Raw genomic sequence first — 19,660 nt, forward strand, 5'->3', positions numbered from 1 at the left:
AACTGCAACTGATTCCAAAGAACAACCTAATTCAAAGTCTGGGAGGCAAAACTAACAGCAAACTCATTTATCCTCTTGACATACCAAATTTGCCACTGAGTGCCACATTTAATAGGATGTCAATTTCTTCTGGAGCTAACCCATTCTTCCAAGCCACACTTTCCACAGTTTTCAAGTGTTTTTCCAAGGTTTTATCTTTACTCCGTGAAGTTTTAAAGGGACCTAGAAAAAAGGAACCATATTAAATAGTGGGGCCTTTAAAATTCTTTCAGTCTCTAGCCTCAACAATTACAATTTGGGATACTTTAAAGCAGTGGTTCTCAACCTTCCTAATGCCGCGACCCTTTAATACAGTTCCTCATGTTGTGGTGACTCCCAATTTCATTGTTACAAATTGAACATAATTAAAGCATAGTGATTAATCACAAAAACAACATGTAATTATATATGTGTTTTCCAATGGTCTTAGGTGACCCCTGTGAAAGGGTCGTTCGACCCCCAAAGGGGTCGCAACCCACAGGTTGAGAACCGCTGCTTTAAAGGAATAGCTTTATGCATAAAATATCTTCCTAAAAGTCCTTCAAAGCTTTTCAAACTCTAGAATATTTTTTTTTGCAAGGCAAATATCTTTACTCCTGCAGGAGAATGTACACACACATGCACATTGAGCAGGTGTCTGCTAGGGCTTTTGTTCCTGTCCTTCACTCTTGATTGGAAGAGCTTAGGCACCCAGTCTTGCATGATGGGCTTATTTAAAGGGGTTGACCTTTGCCATTTCAAAATGGTGGCCTCCAGAGGAGCTGCAAGCCACTGAGGTAAAGTGGTGGCTGCCTAAACTCCCTTCTTTGACAGAAAAGATTACTTGTTTATTCTCACAATTCCCTGTTTTCTTATTTAACTCTTTTCTTCAAACTCTGCTAACATTCATTGATTTTCATGATCTGCAGTGTCTAGAAGATTATTTTGCTGTTTGGTCAATGAGGTTTCAATTAACCTTTAGATAAGACCTCTCATACATGAGAGATAATATAACATCCCACCTCTGTCATTCCCTTCCATTCTCTGAACCATTGCTAAATTGGAGAAAGCATCCTCAATTTAAGAATTCTCAGCTAACTCAAAGCTGTCAATCCCTGTGGGGCCTCAGTGACGGTTCTGTTTGGCTGTGTTGTCAGAGATGAATGTATAACATTAACCCCCAAAATTACACATATTAATGCCAACCTATTCTCCCATGTCACCTTGTGGGTAGCATCTAGCTGTTCACTATCCCTTTAACTGCATCTCGAGTATAGTTAACAAGCCTTTGCTGGTTACAGTAAATATAATTAATCCAATCCACATTCTTGTTTAGAGTGGGCCACCAGAACAGGACAGATTCTAACCCTGCAGCAATCTGATCTGTGTGTACATGGGGATCAAAGGAGCCCTTGGACTCTCTCTCTTCTTCCTAGTCTGTCTGTCCATTGAAAAAGGTTTACAATATGCCAAAGTGGAAGGGACACCCAACTGTATCAGAGCGCAAGTTCCACTCCATTTGCTGGGCAAGGCCCAAGTCAGGGTCCTCCATAACACCACCAGACATCAGCACGGGGTATTGACAGTGCACCATGACTGGCTTCTGAGGATACTCAGCCATTTACACATCTGGATAAATTTCCCATAAACTCCAAGTACTGTTCCCCCCACACCTTGAGAGGCAGGAGCTATAGTTTACATCGGAGAATGGGGACCAGATTGTTTTGGGGACCCTTGCTCTTTACCTCAACAAGGAGAGAGTTTTATAGGAAGCGTTTCCCCAGGCGATTTCCTCCTGACACAGGGCAAGCACACATTCCATCTGGTTACTGTCTGAGGTCCATCCGAATGAAAATGGGACCACTTGGGCCTCTAGCCTTCCTGCCACGCAAGCGTAACAGTCGCTTTTATTTAGGGCGCGTACAGAATATTTAATCCATTCCACCCAGGCATTCGCTCCCTTATATCCTACTTCTATTTGCATGGTGGTGGCAGTGGCCTAAGGGATCAAACTCTAGAATATTTAACAGCAACAGCACCTTCAGTAAGGAAAACTAAATCATGCCTTGGCATCTCTGCTCTAAACCAGGGGTGGGCAAACTTTTTGACTCGAGGGCCACAATGGGTTCTTAAACTGGACCGGAGGGCCGGAACAAAAGCATGGATGGAGTGTTTGTGTGAACTAATATAAATTCAAAGTAAACATCATTACATAAAAGGATACGGTCTTTTTTTTTTTTAGTTTTATTCATTTCAAACGGGCCAGATCCGGCCCGCGGGCCGTAGTTTGCCCACGGCTGCTCTAAACTAACTAAAAGCACTGATTTTAGACTATAAGTTGTTCCAGTACTAGGGCATGATTCCCAAACTTTGAAATCATGTTAGGAGCCTTTAAAAAGTCCCAGTGCCCAGGTTGCATCCCATACCAATAAAATCAAACTAAGAGTGGATGCCAGGCATCAGTGTGTTTTAAAGATTTTCAGGTGACTCCAATGTGCAGCAGTTTGGAAACCGCTCTGCCAGGAATGCGCTTTGCTGTTGTATACTAGTACCTAGCATACCCATATGTAGTAAGAGCTCAATAAATGTCTATTAAGCAGAGAAAAACATTAATGAGCAAAAATATGCTCTCCTTTAAAATTCCTCAACAAAGAAGTCTAGAATATTTTGATAGAAATAGGACTTTCATAAGGAAAACCATCTGTCTTACCTTTCTCAAAGTATCTTACTGCTATTTGCAGAGCATCTTCTGCTTGCTCATCAGCATCAGCTTGTTCAGAATCTTCCACTGGACTGTTTTGTACATGTTTCGAGGTGCTCCTTGAGTTGCTTAGGTCCTCTTTCAGTTTCCAAGCCAAGAGATTAGTCTGATAACTATTACGATGTTGTGAAGTTCTTGGTGTCTGAGAGCTTTTAACTCTCTTTCGAGCTGACATTACTGCACATGTTCTATGCAGAAACAAGTGTCATTACCATTAACCAACCAAACTGTCCCTTTCTACTCCACAAAGACAAGGACCACATCTGAATGTATTCTAAACATTTAGTACATACTACCTAACATACAACAAGTACACCGTTAAAAAACTGACAAAAATCTGGGCAACAAAACTTATAGGTTAGCTTTCTCAGAAAGTCCTTGACCTAAATAGGAACAGAGAGAAACAACTCTCCAAATTAACATTGACCAGCTGAACTGGCCTTCCTGGAGGAAAATAAAAGAGTAAGAGTACGGGTAACATAGCAATTTTCTTAAAATGGCTATATCACATAAGTATGTCCAAAATTAAGCCATCTTATGAACTCAATCTTACTTTCTCCAATCACTCCTATTTTTCTCCACCTCTCCTTAATTCTACTTTTCATCTTTTATGCTCCCTACTTTATCAGTGCTAAGTTAAAATCGCATAGTTCAAAAGTCAAACTGGTGTGCAAACTAAGGATTATCAGAACAGAAAAATTCCCCATTAATTAACTCACTTATTCAGTAGGTAATTACTGAACATCATCTATATTCCAAGCACAGTTCTAGCTACCAGGGATAAGATCATATAATAGTCAAGGTCTCTGCTCTCATGAAACTTATGGGGGTGGTGGTGTGAGAGTCAATAAATAAATATATAGCTAATAGTGAACTAATACACAGTGATGTGATAGAAATGAGGTGGAAGTGAGAAGCTACTTTGGAATAAGTGTTCACAGAAAGCCTCCCTGATTGACCTTTAAACTGACTTTTGTATGCCAGAAAGGAACCAGCTATGTGAAGATGTGCTGGAAGAGTATTTCATGGAAAAGCAAAACTAAGACTTGCTAAGACCTTGAAGCAAGAGCTTTGTCTGTTAGGAAAACAGTAGCAATACCAGTCGGGAAGGGAGAGGTAGTGATATGAAAGAGGCAGAGGGTCGTGGGAGATTAGGTCAGAAAAGCAGCCAGGGACTACCATACTGGGACGTGTATGCTAGAGTAAGGAGTTTGGATTTTAAGTGGCAACTATCGGTTAGGGAGGAGTGTTAGAGAGGGGAATGATGCCATCTGATTTATGTTCTAAGGCCATTTTAGCTGCAGTGTGAAAAATAGAATGCTAGGGGTCAAGGAGTGGAAACAGGGCAATTAAAAGGGTCTTGCAGAAGTCCTGAAGAGATGTAACTGTAGCCTGAACTAGGTCTAATGTACAGCGGTGGAAAAGGTAGAAAATGATTGTGTTCGTGATAAGTGTTGGAGATAGGCTGGGCAAGGTCGTGATAAAATACTGGATGTAGGGAGAAGGAAAGAGAGGAACCCAGAAGACTTCTGAATTTTTGGCTTCAAATGACAAAAACTAAGGGAATGGTCGGAATGACACTCAATCCCACGTCCCTACAGCAGATGAGACCAGAGCAGGAGAGCAATATGCGTGTCTAAACCTGTGGGAGAGTCCAAGTTCCGAGTTGTTTCCTATGTTCCTTCCAAAGAAAGGCAAGCCAACAGCTTCAGACCCCACCCGGTTGACCGATCCCCTATCTTCCCAAGGCTTCCCCGGCGCCTCCCCACCCCCCACCGCCCGCTTCCCAGGCTCGGGGAAAACCCTACCCCAGCCACATCTTGCAGGATAGTCCTGCTCAGAAGTCAAAGAGCTTCTTTGATCTCGGAATCCCCCTTTCACGCAGTATTTAAAAGTACCTTACCTAATACACTCCTCTGTCCCCGAACCTCCGGAGTTCAAACATCCCCTCCAGGATTCAAATGAGCGAGCCCCGCCCTGCGCATACTCTTCCGCGCAGACGCAGGCGGCGACCGGGCAGAGCGGCTGCGCTCTGCTGAAGTCTGATTGGTTGGGTTTCAGCTCTACAGCGCAAGGCGGCGCGCGCGCTGGGGCTGACGCTGACGCTGACGCTGACGCTGATGCTGACGCAGACCCAATTCGGTGCGTTGCTCGCCCCACCCACTAGGTCCCTGGTACTTGTGGTGAGTGGGCCGTTGCGGCAGGAGCAAACTGATTGGCTGGCGTTTCCGCTGTCCTAATAATGTTCACATTCTTTCATTTTGCCTAAAACAGATCAGCATCTGAATTCTTGAACTTAACAAGATTAATTATAGCGATGGCTTTGCCCAGATTGACCCCAAACGTCGCGACTTGGCGGGAAAATATGAAACTGCAAACTTTGCAGTAAAGACTGCCTCTCCTATTCTGGGCAAGAGACTTAGGTTAAAGGGTCTGTGACCTCTATAGCTATCATTTTCCCCATGTGAAACTAGGAGGTGGGAAGGAGTGGGGGAGGCTGGATCTACCCTCCCTTTACCGAGGATGGGTACCCATACCTTCCAGGGTTTGCTAAAAACGTGTCCTGGGCCAGATGTGTCACCTTGCACATAACCAGCCAAGTCTACACATAAAGATTCCTAACTTTGAGGAGTGATGGACCTTAAAGAAATTGGCTAAAATAGCAACAAAGGTTTAGTGTGAGACCTGAGCGTAGTCCCTAGTTTAATCTCTTACTAGACTAGGAATCAGAGAGGAAAGATATAAATTTAACAGCTCTCGCTGATTTTTTTGAAGCCAAAACATATCTATAAACTGTAGGTAAAACTGTAGAAGGAAACTTGGCTATTTTAGGGAGACATGAAGAATCACGGGTTAAGTTGATGTATTTGGGAGATTACAGCAGAAATGACTGTTTATGACATTTTATATTTGTATGGTTTTTCAGAGCACTTTAATGAACTCATTTAATAATGCATGAGAAATGAGTGTTCAATATTTCCATGGTAGCTGTTCTTCCTTTTCTACTAAAACTGAACATTTCTCAAGAGTCATTTTAATCATTTCATAGGCTCAGTTGTAAATTGGAAGGGCTTTTAAGCTTTCAATCCCCCTTCTTTTTTGTAGATGATGAAACTGGGGCCTTGAGTGAGGAAATAACTTGGTTAATGTGACAAGTCTGTGGCACTGGAACTTGTGCCACTTCGTGGACACATATAGTGAGAGAAACTGGTTCATCTTTATTTAATATACCTGCAATTTTCACTGAAATCATTCTTCTACTTTCCCCTGGCATCACCTAATGAAGCAGAATTCCCCAAATCTGGAAATTGCATTGAGATCCTAATTCTATAGCTTTCTATCACAGAGGTGTGGAGGAACCTAAATGAGATTGGAAAATTGGTAATCTTAATATATTAAGTGACTATACATCCCCTTCTCTTTCTTCTCCCTTATCCAGGCAAAAAAGAGCCCAAATCCCTTGATATTACCCTTACTTTCCAGATTTTCAATATTTGTCCCAACAGTTTCCTCCAAATTTCAATTTTTTTATTTTGAAAGAATGAGAGAAATAAGACAGAGAGGTATCAATTAATAAGAACAATGACATTGAAGAAATACAATAATTTACTCCACACACACAAAACACCCCCACCCCTTTTCCCATCCCTGGCACAATAATATCAAAACCATCAAAGCACATCTAACAAGAAGAAACATCAGTATGTAATGAAGAAAGCAAATTTTCATACTGCTGGATCCAACTAACCCATATCAAATGTCCTTCCCTCAGCTAAACTCCACCCACTGGAATAATAAAGAAGTGCAGAGGCGACAACATTGGGGGTAACTTAGATCTCTGCTTACACTAGCAAAGTTCAATGAAAATTCAATAAGAGTAGTGAATCTATTTGTCAGGGAAACACTGGGTACAACTCTTCGGTCAAATTTCACATGATTTAAGAGAACAGTTTGAGATTCACAGACTTCTAACAGGACTAATCCCTGCTCCCTCAGCCACAACAGTGGAGAAGCTGCCAAATCCTGGTTAGCTGCTGAGAATAATGGAAGTGAGCCAGTTTTTGGCTTAAGAAAATTAACAAAAACACATGTTTACTGCTTCAGTTTCAAACTGTGAGCTTAGTAGGTTGGGCTTGGACAAAAGCAAGGTGAAACTTTCAATTTCATCACTTGAAGAACTAGATTATCTACTGACTGCATATATTCCTTATTTTAATTAAACTCAATATGGAGTATTTAAAATTTAAACAACTGTTAAAAGTAGAGGCAAATTAATCTTACATATAGCTCAGTGCCTTAAATTGAACGACCTTTTTCTTAAAGTGGTAGGTTTAAGTTTTCAGTTTAATCTATCAAGGGATTCCTCCATCCCATGGGAATACATCATTTGTTTTATACCAAAAGTAGATTCTCTTTATAGGAGATTTATTTTATTCTGTCTTCACTAGACTGGGTTTATAAAGGGAAGGATACCTATGCAGGATTAGTTCAAGATCAGAGCCTTTTCCTCCGCATGTGCATGCACACACACAGTAAATACATTTTCCCACACATACAGTCTCACAGTCACATGCTTGCTGGAGTCCATCTCACAAAAACACTTCAGTAGTTAGCCATATACATGTACATGCAGCAAGATGTGAGAGTTCCCCAGAGTGATTAAAGATGGTGCACATATGTCTGTCTATGTGGGGAGGTCATTTTAGGGTTTAGGTGTACACAAACTAACAGGGCCATTAACTTGTAGATTATATTTTCCCTCCCCCCCCCCACCCCAAGATAAATAAAGCAAATGAAAAACACACAGTGACATCTTCCTGGGTGTCATGGAGGCAACTGCCTGGAAGGTCCACTTTTTGCACTTCCACTTTTCTATGACAACTTCATTTTGCCCTGAGGGGCCTTCTCATATAAGGAGGGCTGCTCCTCTGCTTTCCCCGCATTTCCTATGTTTCCTTGGGGCGAGAACTTCTTCTCAGAAGACCGGTCTTCAGGCTTTCGGGCAATCAGCAGGCGGCAGGTGAGTAGGATTCCAAACACCAGGGCATGGGCATAGCGTTTGAGAGGATCACCGACTAGCTGATGGAAGAAGAGCACAACCAACACCAGCAAAAGCAGGAAGAAGTTGGCCACATCTTTGGGACGTCCAGGCACAAGGGTCATGACAATGCCACAGGCCACCTCAAGAGCACCAATGCTTTTACGGAGGAGAATGGAATTGATTCCCATTTTCTTCAGCAGAGGAAGTGCTCGGACATAGGTCTTGTAAGCACGTTTCTAAAGTGGAATACCATAAGGAAATCACCGCATTACCTATGAAGTTAACACAAGAAAGGTCCTCCTTCCCCACCATTCCCTTTCCACACCAGCCAAGGGTATCCCATTTTTTTTTACTGTTCCCAAAGACAAAAGCTTTGTAATTAAGATAAGAAGAAAAGCAAGCAATCTGCTGAGATCCCTGTAATTTAAATGATTTAAACTGTAGTAACAGCATGGAAAGTAAGAGAATTTGGCTTATAGTTTAATTTTTTTCCTAATTATAAATCATAAACAACATTAAGAATTTAAAAGAAAATTCATCAGGTCCATAAAAACTGGTACAGATTAGTCACATCCACAAGTGCCTGCCTTGTCCAAACCCAGATGCATATGAATATCAACAAAAATGAAACAAGGCAAGGCACAGTATGGTAAAGCCTCACTAATTTGGACTTCCCTAATTTGAAATCTATGATAATTCAGAAACTTCAGCTGAGCTGGAGTTTATATTTGTGACATTGGTAAAAAAGAAAAAAAAGTGTGTCTGTGCTAAAGCAAGTAGAAAATTTAAATGTCTGTAAATGTCAGTCCCTTGTGTATCTTTAAAATATAGTAAGACAAAAATTATTCTCATGGTCATTGAGCTAAATCCCCAGGCCTTTACAAGACACTCCTTTGATTAGCTTGGTCCAACTTCATTAATTTTAATTCAACAAATACTTATTGAACACCTACTATGGATTATTCGATGGAGATATACAGATGAATAAGACAGGGTCAAGAAGCTCTTGGTCTAGTGGGGGGAAAGAGATACATAAAGAGCATTATAAAGCAGCATGGTTAGTGGTATATAACAGAGGTCTGCACAATGTCTAATTGTAGCCCAAAAGGAGACATCATAGGACAGAGAAGGGAGTCACTGGATATATTACAAAGTAATATAATTATATTGACCTTAGCCTAATAGATAATCATATTTTTCACTATTCATAGTGGCCTGATCCTCAAAGTAAATTGATAAGATTTTATTGTGTCTTATTGGGTTTGCCCACTGCTTTGTTTTCATTAAGTATCCATCAGTTCATTCAATATTTATTGTCTCCTTATGCTAGGCACAGGACTAGGTACTCTGGATAGAGATATTAATTATTCAAAGGCCCTGCCTTCCTGAAGCTTGAGTTTATAAGACAAAGAATAGTTATGCAAATACATAAGTGCAATAAAGTATTATGGGTGAGTCTGGCTGATGTGGCTCAATGGTTGAGCATTGACCCATGAACCCAGAGGTTATTGGTTTGATTCCCACTCAGGGCACATGCCCAGGTTGCAGGCTCAATCCCCAGTAGGAGGAATGCAGGAGGCAGACGATCTCATCAATGTTTCCATCTCTCTGTCTTCCTCTCCCTTCCTCTCTCTCTAAAAAAGCAATGAAAATATTTTTTTAAAAAGTATTATGGGTGCTGAATAAAATTATGTAAGTGGGTACAGTGGAGGTACACCTGAGGGAGTGGTCAAGTCTTCCTAGATGAGGACTGAGAAAAGCTAGAGTAGAATCTTAAAAGAAGAACAATTGTTTGTAAGATCAATAAAGAAAGTGTATTGCAGGCAGGGGAAGCTGGATGAGCAAAGGCCCTGAAAAACAAATTAGACTGGTGTATTGTGCATACTGCCCCAGTTCAGCATAGGTTGGGGGAGGAAGGGGAGACATGAAATTGGGGAGATAGATATGAATCAGATCACATATATTGCGTTGTGGAGCTAGACTTTATCCTATAATCCAAGGGGAGCAATATAATTTGCTTGTAAGGAAGCTGCCTCTGGAAATAATGTGGAGGATGGATACAAGAGGTATGCCTGGAAGCAAGGAAACCAGGTAGAGACCTGGACTAGAGTAATGACAGTAAGGATAGAGGGAAGGGAACAGAGTCAAGGATACTTTGGATGCAAAATCAACAGAATTTGATGTCTTATTGGATGTGGACACTGAGGGAAAGATAACTCAAGAAAGATTCTCTGATCCCTGGCTTGGGTGCCTGGATAGAAGTTTGGGAATGAACATAGAAGAACTGGTTGGGAATGACAGAGGGCAAGAAGGAGTGAGGAATTTAACTTGGGTTTTTCTGAGATATACAGAATGGATAGTCATCAGTATGTCCAGGTAGAATGTATACAGTGGGAAAAGTTGTGTGACACACATTTAAGAAATGGGGAGAGGAAAAGTGTCCACAAAGTAGACAGAAGAAACTATGGTCAGAAAAGTATGAGGAAAACTAGCAGAGACAGGGTCATGGGGGCCAAGAGGAGTTTTAAGAAAAGACTAGTCAAATAAACATTCAGAAATGGAATCGTTGGGTCATATGGCAGTTCTATTTTAATTTTTTATCAACTTCCATACTGTTTTCCATAGTGGCTGAACCAATTTACAATCCCACCAACAGTGAATAAGGGTCCCCTATTCTCTACCCTTATCAGCAAAATAAAAACACTAATTTGAAAAAGGTAAATGCACCCCTAAGTTCATGTACAATAGCCAAGTTATGGAAGCAACCTATGTGTCCATCAATAAATAAATGGATAAGATGTCACATTCTCTCTCTCTTTCTCTCTCCCTCTCTCTCTCTCTCTGGAATATTACTCAGCAATATGAAAGAATGAAATCTTGCCATTTGAGATAGTGTGCTTTTATGCTAGCAGCTAAAGGCTATTATGCTAAGTGAAATAAGTAAGACAGAGAAAGACAAATACCATATGATTTCACTTATATGTGGAACAGAAACAGACTCATAGATATGGAGAACAAACTGATTGTTGCCAGGGGAAGATTGAGGGGGATGGTTGAAAAAGGAGAAGGGGAATAAGAGGTACAAACTTCCAGTTAAAAAATAAATAAGCCATGGGAATATAATGTCTAGAACAGGGAATATAGACAATAATATTGTTAATAATTTTGTACAGTGAGAGATGGTTACTAGACTTATTGTGCTGATAAATTATAAGGTATAAAATGTAGAATCACTATATTGTACACCTAAAACTAATATAATATTGTATGCCAACAATACTTTAATAATTTAAAAAATTAAAATAGAAAAAGGAACATGATAGTCAAAAGCACCAGATGCAAGACAAGTATTATAAGAATTAGGCAGAAAGCCAACTTGACCTCTCAGAAGCATCTGGCACTTAGAATAGTGTTCATACTCTCTAGGTTTTGAAAAAATGTTCAGTCACTTCTCTCACTTCTGGACAAGTGAATGCACCCTTATTTCATGAATTACCATGAGTGGTACAAGATAACCCCCTATGCGGACTGTTAAAAGACAGATGGTATAGTTAAAAAAGCATGGGTTTGGATTCAAACAGGCTTGGGTTCAAATCCCATCCCTGCCTCTTTCTAGTTGTGTGTCCATAGGCAAATTATTTGAGCTCTCTGAGCCTCATCTTTCTTAGTAGGGCTGTGACTAAGGTTAAGTAAGTGAGGCTATTTGTCTTGAGTAAAAATTTTAAGAGAGTACCAAAAATACTAATTGATTAAGGTAAATAATATCCATAACAAAAAAATGTCAAAATTTTAAATAAAGGCAGGATCCAACTCCACATTTGCACAACCCTGCCTCACACACCTCTTCCTAATCCCATTCCTATATGATCCTGTCTTTATTTAAAATTTCACCTTTGCCGAAACCGGTTTGGCTCAGTGGATAGAGCGTCGGCCTGCGGACTGAAAGGTCCCAGGTTCGATTCCGGTCAAGGGCATGTACCTGGGTTGCGGGCACATCCCCAGTAGGAGATGTGCAGGAGGCAGCTGATCGATGTTTCTCTCTCATCGATGTTTCTAACTCTCTATCTCTCTCCCTTCCTCTCTGTAAAAAATCAATAAAATATAAAAACAAACAAAAAATAAATAAAATAAAATTTCACCTTACCGTAGTCCCTACTCTGCTCCTGAACATATAAGAAAATACAAGATGTTAGTCTTCCTACCTCTTTCCATTTTAGTTTAAATTGGAAATTTTCAGAGAGAAATTAGGAGAGAGGTTGACCAGTAGGCAGAGTAAAACCCTGGGCTGAACTGAGCCAGACCCACATGGAACAGAGCAGAGCTGAGGGTTAGGTCACCTGGTGATGAGGAGAAACCTGCCCATTTCCCCTCACTATTAATCTAGATGCCACCTGCCCACTCTCTCCCCCTCTGCATTCTGGTGACTGTAGTAGGGCTACATTAGGGAAAGAAATCTAGACCGAAGAGGTTTGCTTAACACTTTTAAGTAAAGACTATTTCTATTAGTAACACAAAGCTTTCCAGGAGGCAATTCCTAAATCCTAAGTGTAAGCTTCTGGCATGATGAACACGGTAGTGAAGAAGAGTTTCTTACCATCATTTTAGAATCAAACCTTCCAGATGCTGGCTGAGTGGCTTCTGCAAAGCGCTCCATTTTTGGTTAGGGCTAACCACCCATTATTCAGTAATAGATTCTGATCTATACTATAGTGGAATCTGTATCCTAGGGCCAAATTCCGGGCCTTTAAATCAAGTTCCTGTGACTTCAGTGATTTTTTTCTCTCTACTTGGTGTAACTCCATATCACTTTTTCAGTTGTTTATCTAACCTCTTAAACTGCAACTGTGGATATTTTTATGCAGCTGTTGCCTCTTTCTTTCCTCCTTTTCTCAAGAAGAAACTGTATTTGGATAAGTTATGTCATCAAATCATTAGTTCAAAGCTGAATAGGTACAGACAGCATCTATTCTCCATGACTCCAGACAGGGAGTACTTAATTTGTTAGAAATAGAACTAAGCTTATATAGGGTCTTGATATCATAGGAAGCGTTTTATTCTTTTTTTTCTGTGGAATAGGATGGAGATATCAAAAGATTGCCAGTCCCATCAATGTTTAGTCCAGGCCACCTCAGTTCTAACATTAATAATAAAGAGGGTTGTTGTAAGAATAAAGAGGGTTGACTGAGTGACTCTCCCAAAAGACTCTTGCAATTCACTGTGTTAGATCCATTTTCTTTCCATTGCAATGACCCAGACACTGTAATCACAGTTTCCTATTAGGGAAAGGAAGCAAGAAAGAGAATGTTTCAAATCCCGTAATCAAAGGCAACCATCCAGCAATATCCTTGGACCAGGATTCTTAAGATAAGCTAAATTCCAATTTCCCTTTTGTCCCTAGATTGCTTGGAGAAAATTGCTAAGTATTTTATTTCCTCAGTTTCCCATTTTGTAAATTAAATAAGCATTTTGGAGATTTAGTCAAAGAATCATAGCATCATAGCATCAACCAAGGGCCATAGGTACACATTAATGAACTACACCATTAGAAATCCATAAATTTACAAACCACAGTAATTATTTTAATAATAATAGTGTTGAATCAAGCGGATCCATTCTTGTCATATGGGGAGATATGACTCAGTTATGAATCAAAAGCATATGTAGTTTTCCTTTAGTCATACCTTTTTTTGTCATTTATTGTTCACAATATTTCACAGTCCATAATCTCATATTAATGACATTAAATTTGAACAGCTCAAAAATGTCTAATAATATTCATCTTTAATTACAATTGACAACAGATCCAAGCCAGATACTAGGATAAAATAGGAATATGGAGCAAGTGTTTTGGTCCACTTTAGTTCACCAATGCCAATTAAGTAAAAGAAAAAATAATTTGGCTGATATACTGCATTATCCCATTTATATAAAGGTCAAAAGCAGGTAAAACTAATTTTTATTGTTAGAAGTTAGTATACCAATTGCCCCTGGGGAGGTAATAACTAGAAGGGGCCATGAGGGGCAGTTTCTGAGGTGCTGGTTATGTTTTGTTTCTTGATGTGGGTGCTCGTTACATAGGAGTAAAAATTCCTTGCACTTAATGTGCACATTTTAGTATGTATGTTATACTTCAATAAAATATACAGGGAAGAAACTATATGAAAGCAGAATAGGATACTGACAAAAATACTTGTCAAAGCCCATACTATGTACACCACAAAGAGTGAACCTAATGAAGACTATAGACATTAATAATTATGTGTAAATATTGGCTCACCAATTGTATCAAATTTAGCACACTAATACAAGATGTTAATAATAGGGAAAAGTAAGGGAAAGGGGATATATGGGAACTCTGTCCTTTCTGCTTAATTTTTCTGTAACCTACAACCCTCCCCAAAATAAAGCTCATTAATTAAAAAGAAATCTCAGTCTGGTTGCTATCTTACACCATAATGCCTATATAAATGCTGCAAAATTTACTGACTCAAATATGATTTACCTAAATCCCTGTAGGAGAAAATGCCACATGTGGATCACAGATCATTTCTTAAATGCAATAAAAAGCCATTATATGTTTAATTGCCAAATATCCACATGAAAGATAAACACATTTTAAGCACTACATATAAAATATAATATATAATAAATATAATATACTAGAGGCCTGTTGCATGAAAAGATTCATGCAATAGGCCTTCCCTTCCCCTGGCTGCCGGCACTGGTTTTCCTCCGGCACCCGGGACCCAGGCCTTCGCTCTGGCCGGAGTTGCCTTCAAGCCTTCGCTGCTCTGGCCGGAGCCGCCTTCAGTCTTCGCTCCGCCGCTTCACACCTACATATGCAAATTAGCCGCCATCTTTGTTGGCGGTTAATTTGCATATCTCGCTGATTAGCCAATGGGAGGCTTAGCGAAGGTATGGTCAATTACCATGTTTGTCTGTTATTAGATAAGATAACCACTTCATAGAATGCTCACCTAAAGAGGAAGCTGGGAACCCTAGTCCTACTAACAAAGGTGGATCCCTCCCTGATTGCATTTTAGGGCAAAAGAGTCTGATTTCTACTCTCAGTCAAAAGTCACTCTGAAACAAGCACAATTGTTGGCCACTGAGAGGTTACAAGCTCCCTGGCATAAGCTCCAATGTAGTTTAGCTTGGGATGGCTAGCTATGGAACTAAGCAAAGTCATTTTACAGCTCAGGGTCACCTTCCTCTCTGAGGGAATAAATGTACTGTGCCACTTCAGAGAGCAGTCACATCAGTGAATTACTGTCTTATTGCTTAGTTGGAAAGCAATGAATGACAGTGATTGGAAGCATAAAAGATTACCTATGGACATTAAATAAACTGCCTAAACATATCTGGAGTGTTTCCCCAGGGTTACACAAACAGGAGGTCACTTAACTATAGATAAGCATATAACTCAAATCAACAAATCTTCCCTATGAGAGGATGCAAAGAAGCAGAGACTTACCCTGTCTTCCTGAAGGCCAAAATCCGTGGCTTCATTGTGAAAGGATTTTTGGTGTTTCTTTTACTATTTCTAATGTGGCCCCTTGTGCTTACAGGATGGAACCTCTGCTATAAGGAGCTGAATGTACAGCAAGTCAACCATTCATATTTTCCTCATCCCTGCACAGATAGCTGCTTAGCAGCATTTGTGAGTGCGCTCTCCAATTTCAAGTGAATTAATAAAGGCATTTGGTCAGAGGAGTGGTTGGTCATGTTAAATTCCCATGGGATTTAGAATACGTAATGATGACAACTTCCTAAATCTGGAGGAGGTATAGGACAACATGCACAACATGGGCTATTCAAGAAAGGCACCTGGAAATTCTGCATGGGATCCACTGTGCATTACCCAACAGCAAGTGTGGACTTTTCAATATTAGCTGATTGCTTAAAGTCTATTCGCCAGGGCAAATGAAAATAACATCTTGCTCTTCTAAATGCCTGATTTTAACCCCTCGATTTAGGAATTCCTCAATTGAGGAAATCACTGCATAAAATAGAATCAATTATCAATATCACCTCACTCAGAACATTTTTGGAACACCTATCATATGCAAATACTGTACCAGATGCTTCCATATGTAATCTCAGTTAATATTTACAACAATCTTCTGAGGTAAGTATTATTATCCTCATTTTATAGATCAGGAAATTGAGGCACTAACTCAGGATTCAAACTATATGACTCAAAACCTATACTCTTTCCACTAATTTCTCCTGGCTTCCCTAGTAGAGACAGGAAAGAAGTTCATAGTCATTTGTCTGTTTGGTTTTTAGCAGTGATTCTTCAGAGAGGTGATAACACCTAACCATTGCACTAATGACTTTAGAACAATAAAAAGAAGTTGGCAGAAAAGAAAAAAAATCTGAATTTGAAAAATTGGTTTCAAAGTGAAATGAAACCCCAAGGTATGAATTGTGGCAGTTGAATTTATACAGAAAAAGGAGAGAGAATCCATCTAATGACTCCTCTATTGAGAGTACTGAATCACGGAATCTGCTCCAACAATAGCTTACCCTATGATCTTGGATCAGCTATCCATCAGTAAAATAAGAATAAATAATAATAATGAAAATAATAAATATTAAAACACTTCAGAGTTGTTTTAAAGAACAAATAATATTAAAGCAACAATATTTTGAGATCTTATCAATAAAGGCCACCACTATCAATATAAGACTAATTCCATTGATGCAGAGGAATCATTTCTAAATTGAAAACAAAAAATCCCAGATAATCATCTCAGCTGATCTAAGGTTGGGGTCCTGAGGGGCTGTGGCTCCCTTCTAAGAATCAGGAAATAGCTCTTAAACTGTATAATTGAGAATCAGAGAGAAATCTGAAGGATGGTAACCAGCCAAGACAGTGCTACAGTGATTCATTCATTCATCCATCCATTCAACAAATATAAATTAAGCACCTTCTTTGTACTAGAACTGAATTCCCCCCATTTCCTGTGGGTTCAAGAATAAAGCTAGGTCAGTCCAGGCACTATTCAGTGGGCCCTACCTCAGACAGCCATCTCCAGCTTGGGGCCCAGTGCTCAATGCAGGAGGGGACTCTGAAAAAGGACGATCTAAAAATCCCCCCCGAGCTTAATACTATTGTGAAGTCTATCTTCCAGCTAATTTAGATATAGTTCTTCCATTCGCTCCAAATGCCCCTGAGCACAGAAGCACAGAATTATGTGTAAACACACACACACACACACACACACACACACACACACACACACACACACACAATGGTTCTGTACTGCTGTATTAGATTATATCTATTTGAATATGTTCCTTTGAAATCTTCACATTTGTTTCTTCTGCCTTTCATTAGATTGCAATAGATGGCTCCACTCCCTAGGAAGAAACCTACTGTAAACCCATTTGTGGCTGCTCCTCCTCATGAGCTCCTGCCAAGCTGGTAGAAAGCTTCCTGGTGACTCCATTTTAGTTGGATTGCCTGAAGAACCTAACACTGTACGTAGAGTGCAACTTAGGGGGTGGGGGGCTGGAAAGCAGCTGAGCAGGGTCTGGGGGACAGGGAGTATACTGAAGAAGGGTACTGTGTCCCCAAGGAAAGGGAAAGCTTAAAATACCTAAGGTGCACAAAAACATATAAATATATGCAAAGTAAAGAAAAACAAGAGCATATTCATTTATTTGTGATCTAACACTACACTACTACTGCCAAGACAAAAATGTAGTGGCATTCCCCCTCCACCCAGTCCCTCTGCTTTTAGTGGCTTTTGCTACCTCATCTCTCCTCTGCAGGCTGCCTTGGATACTCTGTTTGACCTGATTTTAATTTAATCTGGTCAAACATGTTGGGAGGAGGGGAAGGAAGAAGGAAAAACTTATTAGAATTTGCCACTGGGGCTAGACCTGGGCCCTTGAGTACCAGCTACCCTCCCCCATCCCAGGGTGATCCTGTGGTGAGGGAGACATGGAAAGCACCAGCTCTAACCCTGAGACAGAAGCCAGAGCTACCTGCAAACATTTTCTGAGCATCTACAATTTATTTGCCAGTCTCCATCCACATGCAGCTCGCACTGAGGGGCCCTGGAAGATTCCACAGTGGGCTCCAGGATTGCTATGTATTCCTATCAAGCTGTGGGGCTATTCCTCCTTGCCACAGCCCTAAAGAGGAGTTCCTCTTGCCTCTCTTCTCTCTCTCTCTCTCTCTCTCTCTCTCTCTCTCTCTCTCTCTCTCCTTATTCCTTCTCTAAGTAAGTTTCCTTCTTGACCTTGAGAACCCAGTAATGGGCTCCCTCTTATTACTGGCAGTCTGGCAAAAAGAGAAAGTGAGAACCAGATTCTCTTCAGCTGAGGCTGGGAAATAGAGTCAAAGTGACAGGGGGCGAGGCCAGAAACTGAAAGTGCTGGAAACATCCCCTGCCATCTCCTCCTTCTCTAAGGCAGAAGAACAAGTCCCCTTCACGCGAACTGGCGAGCCCAGCCCCCAGGTTGCAGAGATGTTTTGGCCAGTCACCTTCTGTGATTCCAACTCTGCAGAGGGGAAAACCTTCAGAGGGCCTGGCTCTGGGCATCCAAGGGAGGCAAGGTGGGGATTAAGGACTACTGCGGGAGAGAAAAGGCAGACTTCGCAGATTGTACAGATTAGCCCACAAACATAACAAAATAAAACAAAACATCCAGCTCTCCCCTGAGAGAAGGTGAAGAAGCAAGCTCTTGGTGACCTTTATTTGGGCCAAGACTGCTTTGTCTCAAGGATACAGACACACGCCCAGGCTGCTAGGGGAATACTATCAGCTCTCTGCTAGCAAAGAAGAATACCTTTCCCGCCCCTAAAATTTTGTTTTAGTAGCCCATTCTCTCCCAGCTCTTTCCCTTCTTCCCCTTTGTTCTTCCCGAAGATAAACTCTCCTGCTTGCTAAACTCTTAGCTCCAAGGGGAGGAATCAGACTTGCAGACTGGTTGCCCGACTTTGGGTGTGCTGGAAGAAGGGAAGGGTTCCTGCTGGTGACAGGTGTTAGGCAGGTCTCAGCCTTCTGGATTGCTTGGGGGTTGAGGGGTACTCGCTGGGTAACCCCTCCCCCAACAGGCATTCAGTGACTGAAGAGCAGTTGCTCTCGGCTTAGCCCACAAATAAAATCGCTGCTGACCAGCTGCTTCTTCCGAGCTGCAAAGTTGTTGGGAAGACGGGAGGGTCCGGGTGGGGTGGGGGTTAAGGGGATGGGACTGAGGACTAGGAAGAAAAGACCGAGAGAGGAATTCGCTATCCCTTGCGGGTGCGCTCTTCATCACCCATTTGCTTCACTTACCATCTCATTGTAGGCATCCTTGCTGAGCCTGGGGGTCAACTTGATAGTCCCCATAAAAACAAAGAAGAGTCCCAGGGCCACTGAGAGGGCCACGACAGTTACGGTTCTGGGGGATGCCATGGAGTCACCAAGGCAGGTCCCAACTAATCCTCTGCTTTGCGCACCCTGTGTGTCTAAAGCGCTGGCAGTTAACACAGAGAAAACAAGAGGGACGCTGCAGAGGCAGCAGGCAGCTAGAATGACAAAGGGAGAGGAGGGAGCTGGAGAGAAAAACTGAGATCCAGATTCTACCTCTCTCACTACAACAATTGCTGGGTCCTAATGCCCTACGTCAGCTCCTCACTGGCCAAAAGCACAGTCTCAAAGTTAAAAGAAGCCCTAAACTGAGATGGAAACTTGAAGTCTTAAATGGGGGAAAAGTAGGTTAGGCTTCAAACTCAGTTCCTGAGCTGCCTCTAGACCAGGGGTGGGCAAACTTTTTGACTCGAGGACCACAATGGGTTCTTAAACTGGACCGGAGGGCCGGAACAAAAGCATGGATGGAGTGTT

The 19,660-nt window shown here is 41.1% G+C and overlaps 2 protein-coding genes across 2 annotated transcripts in view; both read right to left on the minus strand.

The window, feature by feature from the left end:
- The window catches only part of CENPI (centromere protein I), a 72,372-nt gene extending 67,595 nt beyond the window's left edge, over positions 1 to 4,777 (minus strand). The window contains exons 1-3 of the mRNA XM_005869885.2: positions 4,683 to 4,777; positions 2,729 to 2,967; positions 85 to 222 (exon numbers count right to left, since the gene is read on the minus strand). Of these exons, the coding sequence (XP_005869947.1) occupies positions 85 to 222; positions 2,729 to 2,954 (364 nt within the window). The 5' untranslated portion in view covers positions 2,955 to 2,967; positions 4,683 to 4,777. The remainder of the gene's footprint in view (positions 1 to 84; positions 223 to 2,728; positions 2,968 to 4,682) is intronic.
- A 1,508-nt stretch (positions 4,778 to 6,285) lies between these two features.
- On the minus strand, positions 6,286 to 19,394 carry TMEM35 (transmembrane protein 35). The gene is made up of 2 exons (XM_005869886.2): positions 19,112 to 19,394; positions 6,286 to 8,056 (listed from the first exon to the last, which is right to left on the minus strand). Exons 1-2 carry the CDS (start codon positions 19,229 to 19,231, stop codon positions 7,652 to 7,654), a joined length of 525 nt encoding a protein of 174 aa, XP_005869948.1. The 5' UTR covers positions 19,232 to 19,394; the 3' UTR covers positions 6,286 to 7,651.
- Between the last annotated feature and the right edge of the window lie 266 nt (positions 19,395 to 19,660).

This window comes from Myotis brandtii, unplaced genomic scaffold, assembly GCF_000412655.1.
Source record: "Myotis brandtii unplaced genomic scaffold, ASM41265v1 scaffold305, whole genome shotgun sequence".
NCBI classification, from domain to species: domain Eukaryota; kingdom Metazoa; phylum Chordata; class Mammalia; order Chiroptera; family Vespertilionidae; genus Myotis; species Myotis brandtii.

Coding starts and splice junctions, on each gene's coding strand:
- TMEM35 (XM_005869886.2), bottom strand. CDS start 19,231: ATGGCATCCCCCAGAACCGTAACTGTCGTGGCCCTCTCAGTGGCCCTG. Junction 8,057..19,111: donor AGGATGCCTACAATGAGATG/GTAAGTGAAGCA, acceptor ATTCCACTTTAG/AAACGTGCTTACAAGACCTA.